Source organism: Bombyx mandarina, chromosome A1, assembly GCF_030267445.1.
Source record: "Bombyx mandarina strain Sakado chromosome A1, ASM3026744v2".
Lineage (NCBI taxonomy): Eukaryota > Metazoa > Arthropoda > Insecta > Lepidoptera > Bombycidae > Bombyx > Bombyx mandarina.
Window position 1 is genome coordinate 11505260 of NC_143234.1, and position 25496 is coordinate 11530755.

A 25496-nucleotide genomic window follows, 5' to 3' on the forward strand; every position below is an offset into this window, starting at 1 on the left:
TCCACGGTGTTTCCCGAGCGCTATGACATGTCCTTCTTCAAACGAGGCTTGCGGAGAGTACTTAATAGTAGGCAGCGGCTTGTCTTTGCCCCTGGCATTGCTGATGTCCATGAGCGACGGTGACCACTTGCCATCAGGTGGGCCGTATGCTCGTCTGTCTACAAAGGCAATAAAAAAAAACATAAAATTACCTATTAATCAAAATAATTATGGTATTAAGCTAAGAAATCTTGTATTTTTCACTAGAGATTTTTATCAATAGCATTTTATCAATACTTACCAATATCGGGTTATATAAAAATAAATGTAAATTATTTTTCGTTTCAAAAACAATTAACATAATACCATGAATTCACTTATTCTGCTTTGTGCTTTCGCTTTTGCGTATGCAAAACACGAGATGTACATTGGGTGAGTTTAAATTTGTTTTTACTTATACTCACAAAAGACAAGAAACAGCTAACTTAGTATATATTCTAAAACTATTATTGTAAATAGTTTATTTATCTTATACCTTTAAACGAGCAATTCTTGTATATTAATGTATATAATCTCGGAAACGGCTCCAACGATTTTCATAAAATTTAGTATACAGGGGATTTCGGTGGCGATAAATCGATCTAGCTACGATTTATTTTCAGAAAATGTTGTTTTATTCGTGTATTCAATAATCAACTCTTCCCGGCATCTATTGGCGAATAATAATACTATTTTTCTTAATTGAGGGCAACTAACCGCTTAAAAGACACAACAAGATGGCGTTATCAAAAAAAAAAAAGAGCAAAGCTCGGTCATCATCTAGTATTTTCTTATACAGTACTAATAGTACTTTATGGTATGAATTTCAAGAAAATACTAGTATTTTGTTTATGTTTTCCAATATAATTTAGAACCAATTAAAATATCTCGCTACGTCATTATCCTTATAATTATGAGTCAAATACATTTTATTGCTATTGATTTCTTTGTATTGCCAACGCATTCGAAGTTTTCATAAGCTTGGAAGTCGTTTCTGAGAAATCCCAGCAGCTTCAGCATTCTTTTTTTGGTAGAAAAGCGCATTGTAAGGTCACCCATATGGTAGTAATAACAACCTAGTTCCTCATCTCACAAAGCTATTTACCGTCGTTTCTCATTTCCCTTACGACGCTCACCTTTAGCTGATCAGTCACGCCAGAAAATCTCAAATATCTGAATTTTTTTTTCCATAATTTATACTAAAATAAAAGTAGTATTCATGTGTAATTTATTCATCACAATTAACTTGATAACAAAACAATTGTTCTTTCATCATCATGATTAGTATAGTGATGTTTGCCTTAAAAAATAAGTAAATGGTTTGAGTGTGTGGTGACTTCGAATAGAATCATAAAGACATATCACTTGCCGTGGGCATTCTTTTACATGACTAAAACGGCTAGACGAGCTCACAGCCCACCTGGTGTTAAGTAGTTACCGGAGCCATTAGACATCTACAACGTAAAAGCCGCCACCTACCTTGAGATATAAGTTCTAAGGTCTCAGTATGGTTACAACACCTGCCCCACCCTTCAAACCGAAACACATTACTGCTTCACGGCAGAAAATAGGCAGGGCGGTGGTACCCACCCATGCGGACTCACGAGAGGTCCTACCACTAGTTCTAAGGTCTCAGTTTTTACAGTACAACAGTGCCCAACCATTCAAGTCGCAACGCATTATTACTGCTTCACGGTCGAATGATTAGGGTGATGGTACCTACCCGTGCGGGCACACAAGACGCCGAGCCACCGGTATCAAGTCATAATATTTAACTATCCGATCCGGTGATCCGGTATGTGGGAGTTGAACCTCACCAAAAACTCCTGCCGCTCACAGCCAGAACCCCACCCCGGACCGGGCCGGAGCCCAGTCGTCGCCATTAATACGACGGGACAGGGTTGACGAACAGCATATTACATCCATTACGCCGTCCCCCAAACACCGGACCGGCGGCCGCCAGCGACACGGCCACCAGTTCCCTCGGTCTGCGGGTCGGGAGACTGCCTTGATGGCACCGCGCTACAGCTCCCCCCGGAGCGTTCGGGGGAACACAGCCTACCATCACTCGGCTTCCTATCACGGGCGAGCGTGCCGCGCACGCTGCCCCACGCCTGATCCCTCCCCGCACAAAGGGGTAGAGCCCGAAGCTCTTAGGGGCCGGGTCACGAATGGAACCCTAGTCCCGACCCTGGAAGCCAGGAAAGCTTTGCCTCACTCGCCCCGCCGCCTCCTTCCGCGAGATAGTGAACTCGCAGAAGTCGAGCATAGCCTTCGAGGACTCGTCGCCGCCAAGCATCGACGCCACGACGCCAGGCAGCGACAAGTCCGGTCCTACCTTTGCGATCAGGACACGGCGCTGCTCCTCCCAAGTGGGGCAGACAGCGAGCGTATGCTCCTCAATGTCTAAGTCGTATCCGTAATGGTGACACCTCGTCGTTGGCTCAGCTTCTATTCTTTTTTTTTTATTGTTTAGATGGGTGGACGAGCTCACAGCCCACCTGATGTTAAGTGGTTAGTGGAGCCTTGAGTACGTATTTCATTAGAAAAATTGGTACCCGCCTGGGATTCGAACACCGGTGCATCGCTCAACACGAATGCACCGGACGTCTTATCTTTTAGGCCACGACGACTTCGTAAAGGTGAAGGTACATCCATGCCCGGTCAGCACCTTTATGAGATAAGATATTAAAGGGGCAGATAAGGGAGTAAATCAAAAATATTTTAAACAATTTAATTATCCCATTAACTATGTACTAATCCTTCCATTATGAGTTTTATGAAATTCTTTGTTGATCGTGGTGTTGATTGATACAAAACTTCACATGAAACAAAAAAAAAGTGTTTTGCTATTCCATATGTATTTATTATTATATTCTTGGTATTCACGATAGTGCTATCTATCTATATATATAAAAATAAATTGCTGCTCGTTAGTCTCGCTAAAACTCGAGAACGGCTGGACCGATTTGGCTAATTTTGGTCTTGAATTATTTGTGGAAGTCCAGAAAAGGTTTAAAAGGTAGATAAATATGAAAATGCTCGGAATTAAATAAAAATAAACAATTTTGTTTTCCCTTTGATGTGTCTCCCATCGGACGGATTCCTTTTGTCTTTTATTTATAGATTGAGGCACTACAAAGTCTGACGGGTCAGCTAGTATTAAATAAATTTCACAAATCGTCCTACGTATCTTCATTTAGTATTAAAATTAACGTTTAATCGCTATTGTAAAGCCGCAATATAGCTTATGCCAGACCGCATCAGTGCAATAACACGGAACCGAGCAGTTGCTGTTTTAAATTTCAGCACGAATTATGTACTAAATTCGACTGGACCCAAGTTGATAACATTTTTTACTGGTGGTAGGACCTCTTGTGAGTCCGCGCGGGTAGGTACCACCACCCTGCCTATTTCTGCCGCGAAGCAGTAATGCGTTTCGGTTTGAAGGGTGGGACAGCCGTTGTAACTATACTTAAGACCTTAGAACTTATATCTCAAGGTGGGTGGCGAATTTACGTCGTAGACGTCTGTGGGCTCCAGGAACCACTTAACACCAGGTGGGCTGTGAGCTCGTCCACCCATCTAAGCAATAAAAAAACATATGACGTCATTGTCGTTGAATACATGAATGGCTTATATTCACAAACTAATAATACCATTTGTCATGAGTGTACACATGTAAATTCGTATTACGCACACGGATATAGTTGATAACAAACGGTGCGTTCGATTTTAAGGACTTATTTGTTGATCGTTGGCACTTTAGGTATCTTACGAGTAAGTTGAAATTAGATTTCGATCGAAATGTGATAATTTTATTCATAATCTTGTTTGATTAACAACATCAGCAATCAATTATGTTTCTGAAAGTGATTAATTCAATTTAAATGTTTACATTTAATACGGTACTTAAAAAAAAATACGTTTCTGTTTGTTTTTTAAGCAGATAACGCATTTTTTTTCTATTTATTGCTTAGATGGGTGGACGAGCTCCCAGCCCGCGAGGTGTTAAGTGGTTACCGGAGACCATAGACATGTACAACGTAAATGCGCCACCCACCTTGAGATATAAGTTCTAAGGTCTCAGTATAGTTACAACGGCTGCCCCACCCTTCGAAACGAAACGCATTACTGCTTCACGGCAGAAATAGGCAGGGTGCTGGTACCTACCCATGCAGACACACAAGAGGTCCTACCACCAGTAATTTTGACTCCGCTGCGTCGTAGATTTCATATGATATATGATACTACTTTAAAGTAAAAATTAAATAGTGAAAACTCCTCCTCCGTTTGTCATGTTCCTCAGTGCTGAGGGTCGGGACCAGTACGGAGCATTTTTTGTTCGGACTATGTCCCTCCATTCTTTTCAATCCTCTGCACAGTAGATAGCGACTTTCATGCTGGAGTCCAATGTCGTCTTAATTTGATCGGATCAGCGCATAGGACTACGCCCTCTAAGCCTCTTTCCTTCCGCTTTGCCGGTGATGAGTAGTATTTCGAGATAGTCACCCTTCTTTCTCCCAACTGGACCGACAAACCCGAAAATCCTACGTAGGCTTATTACAGTTTAATTAAGCGTGACAACACTATCTCCCACATTTCGAATACTTTAGAGTTTTCCTGGTCACGTTGACTAGGGCGTACTGATTAAGGGCACCTTGGTCGCGACTCGTAACCGTGAAACCTTAGACTAAACTGTAAAAGCATTTATAATAACCTTTAGAACATATGAAACCCAAAGGAAACACTAAATTCTAATTGATTTCTCATTAGAGCCTCTCCAAAAGCGTTTTTTTTTATTTATTGCTTAGATGGGTGGATGAGCTCACAGCCCACCTGGTGTTAAGTCGTTACTGAGCCCATAGACATTTACAGCGCAAATGCGCCACTCACCTTGAGATATAAGTTCTAAGGTCTCAGTATAGTTACATATTCTTCTCTATATCTATCATCTTTCAACCTATCATTTTTTTTTTATTGCTTAGATTGGTGGACGAGCTCACAGCCCACCTGGTGTTAAGTGGTTACTGGAGCCCATAGACATCCACAACGTAAATGCGCCACCCACCTTGAGATATAAGTTCTAAGGTCTCAAGTATAGTTACAACGGCTGCCCCACCCTTCAAACCGAAACGCATTACTGCTTCACGGCAGAAATAAGCAGGGTGGTGGTACCCACCCGCGCGAACTCTCAAGAGGTCCTACCACCAGTAAAATCTACATCCTTCCTAAAAATCCTTACTTACTGTGACGAATGAATCATTTATTGATCCTTTCCAGATACAAATCGTACTACATATCACCTTCACACGAGAATGAGTTCCAAGCACTCGCTTCCTTGGAGAATGAGTATCAAATTGATGTTCTGACCCGGCCGATATTCGGAAGGGACGGACTGGTTCTGGTTAAGCCGGAGTACCAGGAGAGCTTCTTGGATGCTCTCGATAAATACGGCATCAAGTACAGAATACATGTTGACGATGTGAAAGCGTAAGTTACATTTAAATCTCTAAGTCTTTAAATTGTAGGAATCAGAATAAGCCTTTAGGGGCCGTGATATTGAATTACGCTACTCTACAAAAAAAAATTCGTTCTTTGTCCTAACGTTTATACTAGGTTTTTGCGGTTAATTATTCACAAAAACGAAAATAAAATACCTTTGTTTGTATAAAGTTTGCTTTAGAAATAATACTCATTTTTCAATTTTTTTATAAATTTTAGTTAATTTTAATACTTTCAAAAAAACCGCGCTATGCGAGTGGGGTGTTTACGTTTACACAGTGCCACCAGATGGCACTCGAGTCATAAACAACGACCAGGTGTTTTGTACAAGCCCAGAAAAACTTAAAATGTCACGAAAGTGTAAATACGACGCTGATGCATTTTGTTTCATATGTGGTCAATTTATTAAAGTTCAAAAGCAAACTGTTTCATGCCATGCATTTTTCTTTCGTCTAATTACGATCTAAAATATCGAAATTTTATGCTTTGCAATCAAAGTCAAATTTGGTGTTGCCCCGTGTTATACATTCCCGTAAATTAAAAGTACAATTGTTTGTCATTACAAGTTTTAACAATAATAGACAACCCGTTTTATTTGTTTGAAAGATCGGTGATCGCTTCCACGACTCAGCTGGTGTGAAGTACGAAGTGAATAGTCATCAACAACTTATATACTGCCATCTAACTGGAGATTAGAGTTCTGAATCTCAGTTTTATAGTAACATTACTAACCCCCACTTTTCGAACCGGAATTATGTTGTAATTAGTGTAATATGAGCCTTCAAAAAAATACTAAGGGTCGAAATCTCGAGCAATTGTTCGCCCAGCTCCTAAATTCTACGATAAGATAAGTACCAGCATTTTTTTTTTCGAATGTGTTCTTTTTTTTATTACTTAGGTGGATGGACGAGCTCACAGCCCACCTGGTGTTACATGGTTACTGGAGCGCATAGACATCTATAACGTAAATGCGCCACCCACCTTGAGATATAAGTTCTAAGGTCTCAGTATAGTTCCAACGGCTATCCCACCCTTCAGACCGAAACGCATTACTGCTTCACGGCAGAAACAGACGAAGTGGTGGTACCAACCCGTGCGGACTCACAAGAGGCCCTACCACCAGTAAAAAGCGAGATAGGTATATATATTTGGGTTTTAAACAGAGGTTCACTTGGCGATTTCTAACAGTTCTGTTACCGGCTAACTATAGATGAGTCTACAGCAAAACAAAGGAACAGTGAAGTCCAGGTCAGGTTTTAAATATCATCATACCATATTCATCATCTTTCTTAATAATCTTACAGGCAACTTGACTACGAGGACGCCATCTTGGAATTGAGAAGGAACCAAACGAGAAGTACAGAGAGACTGTCATACACCAGCTACCATGATTGGCCAGTGGTAAGAGAGTGTGGCAGAATCATAAATCTTTGAGTAGAATCTTCCAAAAAATAATTTGAATATTGAAAAGATCCTTGTCAGATTGATTATGAATCCTTGAAGATTCTTGTCAAAGTTAAAAACCCATTAGTCATTCCACATTAATTATGGTCGCCACAATTTTACATTATTGTAATTTATATACCACTATTTTATCTTCTGGCTAAGAGCATTATTCTAACGCTCTCGCCTTTCACTTCATCATAACCATTTGTTTGGTTAGTTTAGCAAGATTGGTAAACCTATTATTCCCGTAAAAGTATTTATCTTCAAGGTTCTTTAATTATTAAGGTAGACCCGATGAATTTACGTGAAAGTATAATTGAAACTAGCGACCCGCCCTCGCTTCGCTTCGGAAACATTAAAACACACATGAAACCAAAAAATAAAATAAAAATAAAATAAAATAAAGTAGCCTATGTTCATCAGGGACAATGTCGGCTTCTAATGGAAAAAGAATTTTTCAAATCGGTCCAGTAGTTTCGGAGCCTATTCGAAGCAAACAAACAAACAAATCTTTCCTCTTTATAATATTAGTATAGATATAGATAATGTGTTTGGAATTAATGTTATATTCACGACGACAGTTTGATTTTCTCCAGAATTTCTTCCTAAAACATCTTACAGATTGAAGAGTACATAGACGGCATTGCTCAACGCTATCCCGATTTAGTGAAATTGGTTAATGCAGGAAGGACTTCCGAAGGGCGAAACCTCAAGTACCTGAAAATTTCCACAACAAACTTCGAAGATGCGAGCAAACCTGTTGTTGTAATAGACGCAGCCATCCACGCCAGAGAATGGGCCACGATCCCCGTAGCTACTTGGGCCATCCGCAAGCTAGTTGAAGACGTGACAGAGCCTGATCTGTTGAATAATTTCGATTGGGTCATTTTCCCTGTTGCCAATCCCGACGGATACACGTTCTCTTTGAATACGGTAATTATATATCAAAGTTCTTAACGAATCTGCGTAATTATAAAATGTTTTTTAAATTTTACTACAAAATATCATTGTTTTTTTAGCAACGTTTCTGGCGCAAGACCAGATCAATCGTTTCACCCAACACAGAGAGGTGTCCGGGAGTAGACGGCAATCGAAACTATGATTTCCATTGGAACACTGTTGGTACGAGTACTAACCCTTGCGCTGAGAACTACGGCGGACCAAAGGCCTTCTCCGAGATTGAAACTAGAATAGTCCGTGATATCTTGGATGACCACTTGTCCCGTATCAGTCTATACCTTACTATTCATAGCCATGGCAGCATGATCTTGTACCCATGGGGACACGATGGCTCTTTATCACACCACGCTCTTGGTCTTCACATCGTTGGTATTGAAATGGCAAACGCAATCCACACTAAGGCTTTAAGCCACTTCCCAAGATATGTCGTTGGAAACGCAGCTCTCGTATTGAGGTACGCAGCATCCGGAGCTTCTGAAGACTACGCCCATTCAGTTTGGGTGCCGCTGTCATATACCTACGAGCTTCCAGGAGGCGGTAGAGGATTCTTCTTGGATCCAATTTATATTAAACAAGTGGCTACTGAAACTTGGGAAGGCATTGTAGCCGGTGCCAGAAAATCCGGAATTTTATTTAGAGCTTAATAAAAGCTGTACCATTAATTATGTTGCTTTTTTATTTCGTAAAATCTTTCTTCCATCTGTTCCATGGGGAGTAATCTGAGGAATTGTTTGAGATGATCCCATCATCTCGTTTTTACCATCACACTGCCCGCCACCGGAGTAGAGTTCATCCGTACTACCTGGAGCCAATGCGTTTCCAGAGATCTTTTTTGCAGCGTACCGTCCGGCTTTGGAATGAGCTCCCCTCCATGGTGTTTGCCCGAGCGCTATGACATGTTCTTCTTCAAACGAGGCTTATGGAGAGTGCTTAACGGTAGGCAGCGGCTTCGCTGTGCTCCTGGCATTGCTGACGTCCATGGGCGACGGTAACCACACACAATCAAATGGGCTGTATGCTCGTCTACCTAAAAAGGCATTTTTTTTATTTCAAATCAATTATTAGTCCATAAAATGTTATTTTTTCTTTTTTTTATTGTCACGTAGCGATCTGTTTCAAGAGAGCTCGAAGTAGAAGCTTCCACTTTCTTTTATCCCCTTTTTTTGACTGAGGATATCAATATCCACTGACCACCAATTGTTGAAATATTCAACACCAGGCTAGCCGTCACGAACATCCTTTTCAAACCCTTAGGCTGTATCCTATCCAATCAAGTGTAGTGTAGACGGCTGCTATGCTCTACCAGTTGCTTATGGCAGAAATAGTATTATAATCTTTAGTTGTGCATCTCTACAATAATTTACATCAATCCGCACGCATCAATTTCTGTTACTAAACGCCTGATTTCCCTAACTTTTCCATATTTTGTTTTTAAAGTATATTTTAGGTCTCTTAGAAATAGATTCGTTTTCTGTATCTTCGAATTAGTCTTTCCCACCACTTATTAGTAATATATAAGTGGGAAAATCGGTACTTTTTGGTTAATTCACACCGGCACACTAATTTAAACGGCCGTCTGGTGTAGTGGCAAGTGACATGGTCACTACACAAGGGGGTCGCGGGTTCGAATCCCGCCAAGGGAAGATATTTGTATGATAAATATAAATGTATTTTCCAGGGTTATGGATGTATATTAAATAAATGTATGTGTATAATAAAAATTTTACATTTATATCCGTTATCTAGTACCTGTAACACAAGTTCTTTACGAACTTATCACGGGACCAGTTAACGTGGCGTGATTGTTAGTAAATTTTTATTTATTTATTTATTTATTTATTTATTTATTTAATTTCATTTTAAAATAAGAAAATATATATGACAGTCATCAAATTGACATAACGATGTTACGAATAGTATTTTTTGAAAAAATAAAAGGTTTTGTTGTTTAACTAAATATAGGTATATAACTAATAAACAGGTAGTCATCCGTATTCAAATAAAAAAACACAAATTGAATATAAGCCTCAAATATTATTATATAAACACATTTAACAAAATACATTTAAACATATAGACATACGCCACATTCCAAAACTTAAAAACTAATTAACAAATAGTAATTTCCGTACTTAAATTGTTTTATACAGCTTCCTAATTGTTACGAAACAAACATTTCGCTTACCAATTGGCTACCATCACAATGATGAGGCTAATTGACAACGTGGTAAAATCATATCATTTAAGTAATCGAATTCCAATAATTTATTATATGTATTACAAAGTTGTTATTGTCATTGTCAAATTGGATAACGCGAACGTCCATTGACACTGTTGAGTTATTGACTAGAGTCAATAAGAATAAAATTGATAATATGAATATTTTTTTTTAAAAAAGACCTATGCCAGAGCCAATTCATTCAAAAAGTAAAAAAGCATGAGTTGAATTTTTTTAGTAGACTCTACTACGCTGTCAATATTTCACCTGCAGCCTATGCTGTAGGTTCACATGCATTATCAATATGGAAGATATGTGCTGGATATGTATTGGGTTTTTCAATAGGGATGCGCGAACTTTAACGGCTCATAGCGGCCATCTTGGTAAAGCGATCAGCTCATAGCGGCCATCTTGGTAAAGCGATCAGCTCATAGCGACCATCTTGGTAATGCGATCAGCTCATAGCGGCTATCTTGGTAATGCGATCAGCTCATAGCGGCCATCTTGGTAAATCCATAGCTGTCAAATATGGCATGAACACATACTTAGTAGTGAAATTTCACTATGGAACTTTACACGCTTGTCCGGCGATATCATCAGCCCTTATTTCTTCGAAGATGCGCTAGGAGCCGTACTCACTGTCAATGGCGACCGATATCGAACGATATTGGATGGCCTAGGATAGATGGCATGGATCACACAAGCGTGTAGTTCCAATAGGACGGCGCCACTGAACATAAGGTAGGTACGGGAAACATTAATTTTATTCGATGAGAAATTCGAAGGCTTCGTCATCTGGCGTGGTGGCGACATCAACTGGCCACTGAGATCGTGTGACTTAACACTGCTCGACTACTCTCTGTGGGGCTACATGAAATCTCTAGTATATGCAGACAAACCACAATCTATTAAGGTCACGGCTAGAAATCTGGTAACACTAGCTCAAGCAAGAGCGGTGCTTCCCTGAATCTACCACCGCAACGGAATCGCGACCCATTGAGAAGATCCGGTGAGAAACTCAGTGGGTTGTGTTTGTGGGCTATGCTGCATCTCGAAATATTCGTCATATTTGAAGAGTTCAATGAGAATAGTGACTGATATTTGAACACCCTAAAAGCACCTAAGTAGATTGGGAGGATCTGATAAAATGAGGGTTTGCGTTACCCGTTGTCTAGGTCGGTTATGTAATTAGTGGCGGACATGATAAGAGGGTTATCGCCACTACTCTGACGCTGTCGTCGGATACTTCCATATCAATTCTAATTGTAGATCGTCATGAAGATTCGCGTTCCTCAGATACCACGGTCCTCTGACGGCTAACCGGCAAACGAAACGTGAAACTAAATGGTTATATCTATATATTAATACGTGAAGCAAAAACTTTGTACCCCTTTTTACGAAAATTGCGCGGACGGAGGGGTATGAAATTTCCCACACTTATAGAGAATATAGAGGAGTGCAGAATACATTTTTTTTTAAATTATGCATAAAAATACTTTAAATCAATAAATAAAAACGTTATACATACTACCATGTGTTTGACACACACACACACATTTAAATATTCTTTATTTATTGTGAAACTTTTGTCATTCCTTCAAGTTTGTGGTCAAATTGAGAATAGGTTAATATTATTTATCTTTAATATTATTTGTCTATAGTGGAGTCTTGGCGAAATTTTTGATTATAGAAATATAATAAATAACCTTTGACAATAGAACCATAATAATGGTCAAACTTATAATTTTAATTAATTATAGTCGAATTTCAACTACTGTGGGACCACTAATTATAATATATTATTATATGTTCTACAATGTAGCGCTAAACTTATTTTACACTCAAGTTGTAAACATCGACATTGGACGTATCTATTTTGATAAGAGTATCCAGGATTTAGTAACCTGATAGCGGATTGTCGGATAGAAATCCCAGAAATAGCGCCCAGTAGTACAAGAGAAGAGAATATACTCAACTTTTAAACAAGACTGATGTTCTTCTAACCTTTAATATTTTTACGACATACTCTGGGGCCGGTTAAACATTTAGCAAATCACTATTCAAACCGATAAACGATGAGTCTTGTCGATAACGGTTATCGTTTTATCGACACCCTTATCTTCAAAATATGGTTATAAAAAGTAAGATAATTCCCATTGGCACATTCTTGTAGCAAGATGAGGGCTTGGATTCTGTTGGGTCTCATTACGTTTGTGTTCGCCAGACATGAACATTATATTGGGTAAGTAATATTTGGTTACTTAGAAAATTATTTAAATTATATGGAAAATGAACAGTTTTATTTTTATTAATAATTAAATGTAAAAACTTGTGATACATATTAAGCTAAAGTCTCATTGGAGCTGCGAATATACTCATGCAATTTTTCAAGTTGGAATCCGCAATTGCTTCAATCCAGAAGCCGACTTAGCACAATACTCCCAATTGGTGCACAAAATAATGCGTATTTCACACATAAGATGAAGATGCTGTTGATAAAGACGAAAATCAAGAAGATCAGAATCGTCCATTAGTATAGATATATAGGATCTATAAGATGCGCTGAGCTGATGACTACTTAATGGAATAGGTTTTTGTGATACCAAAGAAAATAAATGCTTATATTCTGACAATTTGTTCACCGAATATTTTACTTAACGTATGTGACAATTAACAAATAATGAAATGGAAGGGATGACGTGACTTTGCGTATGTACCTTAGATTTTGTTCAACATTAGCCTACAAAGTGCCCTATTAAACATCCTCTTCCTTGCGCCTCAGTACTGAGGGTCGTGACCTTTACGGAGAGCTTTTGTTCCGACTAAGTCCCTCCATTCATTCCTGTCCACTGTGCATTGGATAGCCACACTTATGTTGGAGTCCAATGTCATCCTAATTTGATTGGGCCAGCGCATAGGACTACGCCCCCTTTGCCTCTTTCCTTCCACTTTGCTGTAATGAGTAGTTTTTCAAGATTGTCACCCTGCTTCTTACAACATTGGCCGACATCCTCCAAACTTGGCCACAAGCGCTATGACATGTCCTTCTTCAAACGAGGCTTGTGGAGAGTGTTAAACAGTATTGGCTCTGCCCCTGACATTGCTGACGCCCATGGGCGAGAGTAACCACTCACCATCAGGTGGGCCGTGTGCTCGTCTGACTACAAGGGCAATAAAAAAAAATATAAAAACTTCGTAATGATATGTTTTAAGGGACTTGTATCCAATCATCCTGCGACCTTCGCTACTCATAGTCTATTTTCAATACGGGAAACTTGAATATTCATAGCACCAAACTTGAAGTACTTAATTTATTGAATCATAAACATTTCAGGTGGAAAACTTTCCACGTGAGACCATCAAACGATGTCCAACTCAAGACTTTCGGTTCGCTGATACAGCAACTGGACCTGGATGTGCTCGGTCATGCGACCACGCAGCGTGAAGGGTTGGTCCTCGTGCAGCCTGATCAGCTCGAAGCTTTCACGAGTCTAATGGATGGCCAGGGTATTGCCTACAGGATCCATGCTGATGACATCAAAAGGTTAGTGATTTGCGATGCCGCTGTATCACGTATGCTATATGAGTCTTCGTGGCCGTGGATGGGACGTACAGTGCATTCATATCTAGCGATGCGACGGTGTTCGAATCCCACAGGCGGGTACCAATTTTTCTAATGAAATACGTACTTAACAAATGTTCGCGATTGACTTCCACAAGGATCACATTTTGAAGTCACATAAAAAACTCTTTACAAACATACCTAAAACGTCTAAGTTATGAATTATAACAAATGTAATTATGGTATGTATCATCAATTTCGACTACTACGTAATCAATTAAATATTATATCACAATACATTAAACAATACGAGCAGGTTTCAAATCTAGAATTACGCTGATATCGATGAATCATTGTGATAAGTCAGTAGAACTAGATGATGACCAAGCTTTGCCCGGTTTTTTTTTATAGCGCCATGATGTTGTGTCTTTAAAGCGGTTAGTTGCTCTCAATTAAGAAAAATAGTATTATTATTCACCAATAGATGTCGGGAAGAGTCATAAAGTCGATTATCGATAAAGTTGATTATTGAAAACGCGAATAAAACAACATTTTCTGAAAATAAATCGTAGCTAGATCGATTTATCGCCCCCGAAATCCCCAGTATACTAAATTTTATTAAAATCGTTGGAGCCGGTTTCGAGATTCAGATTATATCTATATAGTAATACGTGAAGCAAAAACTTTGTATCCCTTTTTACGAAAATTGCGCTTACGGAGGAGTATGCAATTTCCCACACTTATAGACAATATAGAGAAGAAGTGCACAATGCTAATATTTTTTTTAAATAATGCATAAAAGAGACAGTAAATCAATAAAGAAAACATTACACACACTACATACCATGTATTTGACGCACACACGCATGCATACTATTTATTGTCAAACTTTTGTTCTTGACGTCTGTTGTCAAATTGAGAATAGATTAAATATTGTTTGTTAATATTTGTTTATACTGTAGTCTTGGTGTTTGTGATTATCTATACTCTATATATCTATACTAATATTATAAAGAGGAAAGATTTGTTTGTTTGTTTGTTTCGAATAGGCTCCGAAACTACTGGACCGATTTGAAAAATTCTTTTTCCATTAGAAGCCGACATTGTCCCTGATGAACATAGGCTACTTTTTTTAATTTTTATTTTTTTTTTTGGTTTCATGTGTGTTTTAATGTTTCCGAAGCGAAGCGAGGGCGGGTCGCTAGTATTAATATTATAAAGAGGAAAGATTTGTTTGTTTGTTTGTTTCGAATAGGCTCCGAAACTACTGGACCGATTTGAAAAATTATTTTTCCATTAGAAGCCGACATTGTCTCTGATGAACATAGGCTACTTTATTTTCATTTTTTTTTTTTTTTTTTTATGTTTTCATGTGTGTTTTAATGTTTCCGAAGCGAAGCGAGGGCGGGTCGCTAGTAGAAGTATAAAATACAATCATAATAGTGTCAATACAATACAATCAAATAGAAACTTACTATTCCAATTAATTATAGTCGAATTTCGACTACTGCGGGACCTCTACTATATATTAATATACAAGATTTGCTCGTTTAAAGGTATAAGATAAGATAATTTAATAGCTTGTTTTTTTTTTCTTTATTTAATCTACAGCTTAATCGATTCCTTTTGTGATTTAATTGTATACGTATATTGTACATTCTGATTAAAGTGAAAAAAATATCAATTTTTTTTATTGGTTGGGTTTGTGAACGCTCACGGCTCACCTGATGTTAAATGGTTACCGGAGCCCATAGATATATATAACGTAAATGCCGCCACCTACCTTGAGATAATAGTTCTAAGCTAAAAGCTAAACTAAAAGCCAACATCTTATAATTATTGTACAAAAAAACGCAAAACTAGAGTGAACACATACGCACTCATTCCCGCGCCCAAACGAAAGAGAAAAAATAATTTTCAAAACACTGCCATCAATCGGTTAGTACCAAAACGAACATCGATAGTACATCATCATCATCATCATCAGCCTGCGGCAGTCCACTGCTGGACATAGGCTCCCCCCAAAGCTCGCCACTGAACCCGATCTTCGCTTCTACGCATCACGATCCACGATAATACACAATATAAAGTATTATTTTATTTACATCACAATACAGTTTAACCTAGTAAAACTATAGCACAAATTGAGTTGCTCTATATAGAGAAACGACATTTAAAGCTATTGCTTCACCGCTTTTGTATGTTTTTTATATTTCAAAATCCCAAATTGTTTTTATATTTCTAATGTTTCAATATTAAAAATTCCATTTATTTCATCTTTATAACAAACTAGCTGACCCGGCAGACATCGCAGTGCCTCAATCGATAAATAAAAGACCTAAACTTTTGTATAAAATAAACTTAAAACAAACAAAATAAATCCGTCCGACAGGGGACACATCAAAGAAAGGAACAACAAAATTGTTATTTTTATTTAATTCCGAGCATTTTCATATTTATCTACCTTTCAAACCTTTTCTGGACTTCCACAAATAATTCAAGACCAAAATTTGCTAAATCGGCCCAGCCGTCCTCGAGTTTTAGCGAGACTAACGAACAGCAATTCATTTTTATATATATATAGATTATAACATATTAACCTCTTTTAAGATAAATCGTATAGAGGTTACATACATATAGGCAAATAAATATAGATGTACATCGTTGAAACTTCACAAAACAAATGTTCTATTACAGTAAGCTTGATTACGACGACATGTTAATTGAAGAGGCACACAATGCGACCAAAGCTAGGAACGGAGCAAGACTGCCCTATGACAATTACCAGACCTGGGAAGCGGTAAGTTCGGTTACCAAAACATAGTGATAATTTTTTTTCCTACCTAATCGTTGGTAGCCTAAAGCCTTGTTCGGACTAGGCGAGTATTTTAGTCGAGTACCGAGTGATTTAGTAGCTAAACTACTCGCTACTCGCCCGATAAAATAGAACAAAATGGTCGCCGTCGAAACCCCACACAAGAAAGGCACACCTAGCCAGTGCCATAACTGCCAATTATACGGGCATTCTTCCCGTAACTGTCACGCGCGCCCCCGATGCGTCAAGTGTTTAGGAGATCACGCCACGGCCCTCTGCACTCGCGATCAAAAAATCGCGACGGAACCGCCTAGCTGCGTCCTGTGTCGTACACAGGGTCACCCCGCAAATTACCGCGGATGCCCCCGAGCCCCGAAAATAAATCGCCGCGTCGCCCGCCAAAACCGCCTCCGAGCTTCCGGCCCAGACATCAAAGCCTCGGCACCCTCTGTGTCGCAGGCTAAGCCAGCGTTCGATCCGGCGCCGGTGCCCAGTGTCTCGGCTTGGGCGAAACCGCTGCCGTACACGAACACGGTTACAACTCCCTCCTCCGCGATTCGTCCCGCCCCCGCAACTCGTCCCTCTCCCGCGACTTGCCCTCCGACCGCGTCCGACAATCTCGCTTTAGCGATCGACTTCTTTCAGTCGATCAACTTTGAGCGCGTTAACGCTTTGGGCGACGCCATTCGCGCTGCCTCCACTGCACAACACTTTATCGCCGTTGTGCAAGAATACGCCGACGTATACGCGTCATTAAATACGTACGTCCTCCCCTCACTCCGCCGGTAATCAATGGCGGATATAAGTAGAATAAAGCCCCTATCCGTAACGATAGGATTTTTTAACGCTTACGGTCTCGCAAATCAACGTGATCAGATTTGTGATTTTTTGCGTGACCATCAAATTGATGTCTTTTTAGTGCAGGAGACCCTACTTAAGCCCGCGCGCCGTGACCCTAAAATCGCGAACTATAACATGGTCAGGAACGACAGGCTCTCTGCTCGTGGTGGTGGTACCGTCATTTACTATAGAAGAGCCCTGCATTGCGTCCCGCTCGATCCTCCCGCGCTCGCTAATATCGAAGCATCAGTGTGCCGAATCTCACTGACGGGACACGCGCCGATCGTTATCGCGTCCGTTTATCTTCCACCGGATAAGATCGTTCTAAGCAGTGATATCGAGGCGCTGCTCGGCATGGGGAGCTCTGTCATTCTGGCGGGCGACCTAAATTGTAAACACATCAGGTGGGACTCACACACCACAACCCCGAATGGCAGGCGGCTTGACGCGTTAGTCGATGATCTCGCCTTCGATACCGTCGCTCCGCTAACACCGACTCACTACCCGCTAAATATCGCGCATCGCCCGGATATACTCGACATAGCGTTATTAAAAAACGTAACTCTGAGCTTACACTCGATCGAAGTAGTTTCAGAGTTAGATTCAGACCACCGTCCCGTCGTTATGAAGCTCGGTCGCGCTCCCGACTCCGTTCCCGTCACGAGGACTGTGGTGGATTGGCACACGCTGGGCATCAGCCTGGCTGAATCTGATCCACCATCGCTCCCGTTTAACCCGGACTCTACCCCGTCTCCTCAGGATACCGCTGAAGCCATAGACATCTTAACGTCACACATCACCTCGACATTAGATAGGTCATCGAAACAAGTTGTAGCGGAGGACTTCCTTCACCGCTTCAAATTGTCCGACGATATTAGGGAACTCCTAATATACGCGCCTACGACAGGTATCCTACCGCGGAAAATCGTATTCGAATGCGTGCCCTACAACGCGACGTAAAGTCTCGCATCGCCGAAGTCCGAGAAGCCAGATGGTCTGATTTCTTAGAAGGACTCGCGCCCTCCCAAAGGTTTTACTACCGCTTAGCTCGTACTCTCAAATCGGATACGATAGTAACTATGCCCCCCCTCGTAGGCCCCTCAGGCTGACTCGCGGCGTTCGATGATGACGAAAAAGCAGAGCTGCTGGCCGATACATTGCAAACCCAGTGCACGCCCAGCACTCAATCCGTGGACCCTGTTCATGTAGAATTAGTAGACAGTGAGGTAGAACGCAGAGCCTCCTTGCCACCCTCGGATGCGTTACCACCCGTCACCCCGATGGAAGTTAAAGACTTGATCAAAGACCTACGTCCTCGCAAGGCTCCCGGTTCCGACGGTATATCTAACCGCCTTATTAAACTTCTACCCGTCCAACTCATCGTGATGTTGGCATCTATTTTCGAAAGAAGCGGACGTTATCGGCATACATAAACCCGGTAAACCAAAAAATCATCCGACGAGCTACCGCCCGATTAGCCTCCTCATGTCTCTAGGCAAACTGTATAAGCGTCTGCTCTACAAACGCCTCAGAGACTTCGTCTCATCCAAGGGCATTCTCATCGATGAACAATTCGGATTCCGTACAAATCACTCATGCGTTCAACAGGTGCACCGCCTCACGGAGCACATTCTTGTGGGGCTTAATCGACCAAAACCGTTATACACAGGAGCTCTCTTCTTCGACGTCGCAAAAGCGTTCGACAAAGTCTGGCACAATGGTTTGATTTTCAAACTATTCAACATGGGCGTGCCGGATAGTCTCGTGCTCATCATACGGGACTTCTTGTCGAACCGCTCTTTTCGATATCGAGTCGAGGGAACCCGCTCCTCCCCACGACCTCTCACAGCTGGAGTCCCGCAAGGCTCTGTCCTCTCACCCCTCCTATTTAGCTTATTCGTCAACGATATTCCCCGGTCGCCGCCGACCCATTTAGCTTTATTCGCCGACGACACGACTGTTTACTATTCTAGTAGAAATAAGTCCCTAATCGCGAAGAAGCTTCAGAGCGCAGCCCTAGCCCTAGGACAGTGGTTCCGAAAATGGCGCATAGACATCAACCCATCGAAAAGTACTGCGGTGCTATTTCAGAGGGGAAGCTCCACACGGATTTCCTCCCGGATTAGGAGGAGGAATCTCACACCCCCGATTACTCTCTTTAGACAACCCATACCCTGGGCCAGGAAGGTCAAGTACCTGGGCGTTACCCTGGATGCATCGATGACATTCCGCCCGCATATAAAATCAGTCCGTGACCGTGCCGCGTTTATTCTCGGTAGACTCTACCCCATGATCTGTAAGCGGAGTAAAATGTCCCTTCGGAACAAGGTGACACTTTACAAAACTTGCATAAGGCCCGTCATGACTTACGCGAGTGTGGTGTTCGCTCACGCGGCCCGCACACACATAGACACCCTCCAATCCCTACAATCCCGCTTTTGCAGGTTAGCTGTCGGGGCTCCGTGGTTCGTGAGGAACGTTGACCTACACGACGACCTGGGCCTCGAATCAATTCGGAAATACATGAAGTCAGCGTCGGAACGATACTTCGATAAGGCTATGCGTCTTGATAATCGCCTTATCGTTGCCGCCGCTGACTACTCCCCGAATCCTGATCATGCAGGAGCCAGTCACCGTCGACGCCCTAGACACGTCCTTACGGATCCATCAGCATTAGATGCCTTCAGCTCTAATACTAGGGGCAGGCTTAGGGAACCCGGTAACCGTACTCGTCGAACTCGACAAAGAGGTCGACGTGCAACCTAACCCATGCATCAGCCCGCTGAGTTTCTCGCCGGATCTTCTCAGCGGGTCGCGATTCCGATCCGGTTACTACTGATTCATTCGCGAAACAATTGCTCTTGAGTTGTTAGGTCTCCTTCGGAGGCGCTCGGGCAGTTGTTAGCAAATTCCACCCCTCTTGGCTGAGCCTTTGCTCGCCCACCTGTCCTGGTGAAACTGGAAAGGCCTTCGGGCCACCAGTAAACTTTTAATCATAAAAATAAAGAACAAAATGGATTGACTTGACTACATTATTTACTAACCTACTCGACTAAATTTTTGGTGCTCAGACACATTTAGCTACTAAATTACTCGGTACTCGACTAAAATACTCGCCTAGTCCGAACAAGGCTTAAGACTGGGTTAACAAAGCATTGTCCTGCACGTTTATTTGCCGTATACGCTTTATCGAATGAATAGTGGCACGTACATTGTACATAGAACCAAAAAAAAAAGATGTGTGGTGTCGTGTGACACCGGATAGGAACAAAGTTCCTTATTATAAAAAAAATAATTTTAAGTTCTATTCGAGGTATAAAGAAAATAATTATTTGGGTATAAATTTTTCATTATAATTTTTTTATTGATAAAAATAAAATAAAACCACTTTACAAAGTTATCAACTTTATTTTATTCACAATGATTTATAAAAAATATACAATATAAATATGTTATTTTTTGTACGTTATTACAAAGTTAAGTCGTACATTGTGTGCATTACTAATAAAAATCTTACGTTACGGACGTTTTTTCCCCGGTTAGGGTACCCCTCCGCATCGTCCCATAAGAAACTTCGTTCCAAAAATCTTACACCGCTTATGCGTCTAAACGAATACTCAACGGACTCGTCAAGCAAAACGAATGAGCTTTAACGTTGGAGTGGCGCATAGTATAGCTCTATCTCGTTCACATTTGTTTTTACATGAATTGAAATCTACCGTATGAGGATATGTGCAGGACAATGCCGTGTGAGATCAGCCTAAGGGGCTATTCTAACTACGCCCGGACGCGACGGGACGGAAACTCAGCGGGCTTTGTCTCTAAGTTAGAAGTGACCACTGTAACTTATTAGGTACTACGCTAGCTACTGAAAAGTACGGTAATTTAATAGCCAAACAAAACATGCACTTGGAACTACTATATTATTATCGGTATGGAGCCAAAAGTGCCACAGTATAAAAAATAATCGGTAGGTATTTCGTAAAAACGTCCGATCAGTCCGATATTACGTTAAACGGAATATTTTAATGTACCTGGGAATTACTCAGTTTTATGGGGACACAGGCGTCCACTAAATATCTAAAGGCTTTGTTGCACCATTGGTTATCCGAGATAAAATACAGAGAAGGCGAACCTATAATCATTTTATCAGAACAGTATTTTAAATATCTAATCTTGGGCACTTCTGAATGCACTTCACAACACATAAAATACTCAAAAAAGGAAAATTGAGGAGAGAATATTCGAAACCACTTGCCCTAATTAAACAAATTAAATTTAAAAGAGCATAGCACAGCTTTATGCGAAACATTGTTATCTCTTCGCTTCTTCGAAAATATCCACAGTTCAAGAAAGACCCAGCGAATTAAGCTCGCTAGGTTTTTGACGTGATAACGTCTTATAATTCGATGGAGCCGGCTGTACGCACGAAAAAACATGACTCATGCGGCGTTACCTCGCTCTGAGGCGTTCCATTTAAGTCTTGAAGTGCAAGCGAGAGCGCGCAACGAGCGACAAAAAGGCACAATCGGCCTCCACGTTCGGCAGCGTTCGACATCTGTCTCTCTCCTACTTGAGTGAGCGATGCTTCCGCGTGGACAGCTGCTATACAATAATACATTTACATGTTTTCGTCAAGTATGAAGTTCAGTGAAAAGTGAATGTGGTTTCAATTGTTTATAGCAACGATAATTGCGATAATTGAAAAATGAAAACATTCCATCAGTATTTTCTTATGACGTTGTCACGTTCAACTATCGTCAGTAAACCGACTTTACAGACAAACCGATTTTTTTTTTCGATAATGATTTACCCCCATTTACAGATCGAAGCCTACCTTGACGACGTTGCTCGGCGATTCCCAAACAGAGCAACCCTGGTCAACGCCGGTCAATCTTTCGAGGGTCGAAATCTTAAATACCTAAAGATTTCCAGCACCAATTTCGAAGATAAATCGAAGCCGGTCATCGTCATCGATGGCGGTATCCACGCAAGAGAATGGATTTCGCCACCGACAGTCACCTGGGCCATTCGCAAGCTAGTGGAAGACGTGACAGAACCAGACCTTTTGGACCGGTTTGATTGGATCCTTTTCCCTGTTGTCAATCCTGATGGTTATCGGTTCACATTTACCAACGTAAGTTTAGTTTATATGAAAGGAGACAAGTGTTATATTAAACTAGTGAACTTTGTGACCGCTACAAACCTAAGCCAAGTCCAGCTTAGCCCTTAATAGCGGTATCCCTGCGTGGTCTTTTCAAAACAGACAGGGACATATACACTGTGATGGTGATATGATCATATGAAGGTATTCCTTGGAGCAATTTCCATGGATCCAAGGTACATCAGACAATGGAACGCACAGCCCTTCCATAGTCCTATACGCTCTTTTGAAGTCGTCGTGGCCTAACGGATAAGACGTCCGGTGCATTCGTGTTGAGCGATGTTCCGGTGTATCTCAGGCGGGTACCAATTTTTCTAATGAAATACATACTCAACAAATGTTCTCGATTGGTTTCCACGGTGAAGGAATAACATCGTGTAATAAAAATGAAACCCGCAAAATTATAATTTGCGTAATTACTGGTGGTAGGACCTCTTGTGAGTCCGCGCGGGTGGTTACCACCACCCTGCCTATTTCTCCCGTGATGCAGTAATGCGTTTCGGTTTGAAGGGTGGGGGAGCCGTTGTAACTATACTTGAGACCTTACAACTTATATTTCAAGGTGGGTGGCGCTTTTAGGTTGTGGATGTCTATGGGCTTCAGTAACTACGTAACACCAGGTGGGCTGTGAGCTCATCCACCCATCTAAGCAATAAAGAAAAAAAAAAGTCCAGTATACCAACTCCACGAACTGAAGCGTGCTTAGTAGCGCAAATAAGTAAGATGGTCATACCCACCTTTATAGGGCCCCTAAGCTCAGACGGACTATTAACATATAAGATCCTCTCATGTTCATTACAGTTCTAAAAATTATTAGTGTATGTCCCTAAAATGACAGGATATTTTTTCAAGAAAATCGCTGATATTTTTTAATTAACTACGCCATATAATAATTTGCAAATCATTCTTTCTATGCAGAATCGTTTCTGGCGCAAGACCCGATCGACAGATCAATCAGCTCTCGGCTCTATTTGCCCGGGGGTCGACGGTAACCGCAACTATGACTTCTTCTGGAATACTGTGGGTACGAGCAGCAACGCATGCGCAGACACGTTTGCCGGGCGCCGAGCCTTCTCCGAGGTCGAAGTAAGAGCTGTACGCGACATCCTGCACGAGCATCTGCCGCGCATCGCACTGTACCTGACCATGCATAGCTTTGGCAGCATGATCCTGTACCCTTGGGGTCACGATGGCTCACTGTCGAACAACGCTCTAGGACTTCACACGGTCGGTATAGCGATGGCCGACGCGATCAACAGTAAAGCGTTAAGCCACTTCCCGCGTTACGTCGTCGGCAATTCCGTTCTGGTCATCGGATATGCTGCATCAGGAGCATCGGAAGACTACGCTCATTCAATTGGCGTTCCGTTTAGTTACACGTATGAGTTGCCCGGTCTGAATTCGGGCATGCAAGGTTTCGTCTTAGAACCGAGATACATTCAGCAAGTATGCGAAGAAACATGGCTTGGTATTGTAGCTGGTGCTAGAAGAGCTGGTGATATTTTCAGGAAGTAAGGTTTTAATGTTTCGGCCACATCTATTTTTCCTATCTCAACATTTCTTATGCTAGAAAACTTATGGTATTAAATCTAATTCCTATTGTACATATAAGTAAAGTGTAAAGTTAGTCGCGATCTTTATGAAATAAAGAAATCCTTTTTTTTATGATTGAAATATTACTATTGACCCGAAGGCCTTTCCAGTTTCACCAGGACAGGTTTGCGAGCAAAGGCTCAGCCAGGAGGGGTGGGATTTGCTAACAACTGCCCGAGCGCCCCCGAAGGAGACCTAACAACTCAAAAGCAATTGCTTCGCGAATAAATCTACTGCCGGATCGGAATCGCGACCCGCTGAGAAGATCCGGCAAAGAAATTCAGCAAGCTGATTCATGGGCTAGGTTGCACGTCGACCTCTTTGTCGAGTTCGACGAATAAGGTTACCGGGGTCCCTAAGCCTGCTAAGTTATAAGTCAAACCGAAACACAAGATTACTTTGCAGCCAAATAAGTCAGGAATTAATTACTATAGTACGCATCCATGCTCTTAAGTATTGAAAAACAAAATACACAACATTCTATCGATGTAATTGCAAACGTCCCAACACTAAGGTTGTCTACGGAGACAGTTCTGAATGTTAATGCGTTGGAAATCGAAATGCGTCGGAAAGTTTCCAATGAGAGGATGCGGTGCATGTCTCCGGGAATCGATCTGCAAGGCTACAATAGGATATCATGCTTCTGTTTGCGTTGATAGCCATTTCGTCAAAAGTCAAATGAATGAGTAGCCAGATTATTAACGGTGAGGTTTTAAAAAAAAATAACATAACCAAAAAACAATAATATGATCTAGCCTCTATGAACTACTTTTGATCAACCAAGCCTTCGAGCCCTTTTGATCAAGCAATGCGACTATTAAATTATTACATTATACTATAGTGGCCTGTCAAGAAAGTACGGGAAGACGTTTTTTTTTTATTGCTTAGATGGGTAGACGACGAGCTCACAGCCCACCTAGTGTTAAGTGGTTACTGGACCCCATAGACATCTACAACGTGATATAAGTTCTAAGCCCTCAATATAGTTACAACGGCTGCTCCATCCTTCAAGTTGAAACGCATTACTGCTTCACGGCAGAAGTGGGCGGTGTGGTGGTACATACCCGTGCGGACTCACAAGAGGTCCTACCACCAGTAATTACGCAAATTATAATTTTGCGGGTTTCATTTTTATTACACGATGTTATTCCTTCACCGTGGAAGTCAATCGTGAACATTTTGTTGAGTACGTATTTCATTAGAAAAATTGGTACCCGCCTACAGTACACCACCCTGCCTATTTCTGCCGTGAAACAGTAATGCGTTTCGGTTTGAAAGGTGGAGCAGCCGGTGTACTATATTGAAACCTTAGTTAGAACTCATATCTCAAGGTGGGTAGCGGCATTTACTTTGTTGCTGTATATGGTCTCAAGTA

General features: G+C 41.2%; 2 protein-coding genes across 2 annotated transcripts; both read left to right on the plus strand.

The window, feature by feature from the left end:
• Positions 1 to 5275: 5275 nt before the first annotated feature.
• On the plus strand, positions 5276 to 8573 carry LOC114240087 (carboxypeptidase B). Its single transcript, XM_028170518.2, has 4 exons — positions 5276 to 5511; positions 6828 to 6924; positions 7591 to 7902; positions 7989 to 8573. Exons 1-4 carry the CDS (start codon positions 5276 to 5278, stop codon positions 8571 to 8573), a joined length of 1230 nt encoding a protein of 409 aa, XP_028026319.2.
• Positions 8574 to 12257: 3684 nt separating this feature from the next.
• LOC114240154 (carboxypeptidase B) lies at positions 12258 to 24190 on the plus strand. Its single transcript, XM_028170605.2, has 5 exons — positions 12258 to 12389; positions 13482 to 13691; positions 16407 to 16509; positions 22190 to 22501; positions 23447 to 24190. Exons 1-5 carry the CDS (start codon positions 12325 to 12327, stop codon positions 24041 to 24043), a joined length of 1287 nt encoding a protein of 428 aa, XP_028026406.2. The 5' UTR covers positions 12258 to 12324; the 3' UTR covers positions 24044 to 24190.
• The last annotated feature ends 1306 nt before the right edge of the window (positions 24191 to 25496 follow it).

Coding starts and splice junctions, on each gene's coding strand:
- LOC114240087 (XM_028170518.2), top strand. CDS start 5,276: ATGAATCATTTATTGATCCTTTCCAGATACAAATCGTACTACATATCA. Junction 5,512..6,827: donor CATGTTGACGATGTGAAAGC/GTAAGTTACATT, acceptor ATAATCTTACAG/GCAACTTGACTACGAGGACG. Junction 7,903..7,988: donor ACACGTTCTCTTTGAATACG/GTAATTATATAT, acceptor TTGTTTTTTTAG/CAACGTTTCTGGCGCAAGAC.
- LOC114240154 (XM_028170605.2), top strand. CDS start 12,325: ATGAGGGCTTGGATTCTGTTGGGTCTCATTACGTTTGTGTTCGCCAGA. Junction 12,390..13,481: donor AGACATGAACATTATATTGG/GTAAGTAATATT, acceptor TAAACATTTCAG/GTGGAAAACTTTCCACGTGA. Junction 13,692..16,406: donor CATGCTGATGACATCAAAAG/GTTAGTGATTTG, acceptor GTTCTATTACAG/TAAGCTTGATTACGACGACA.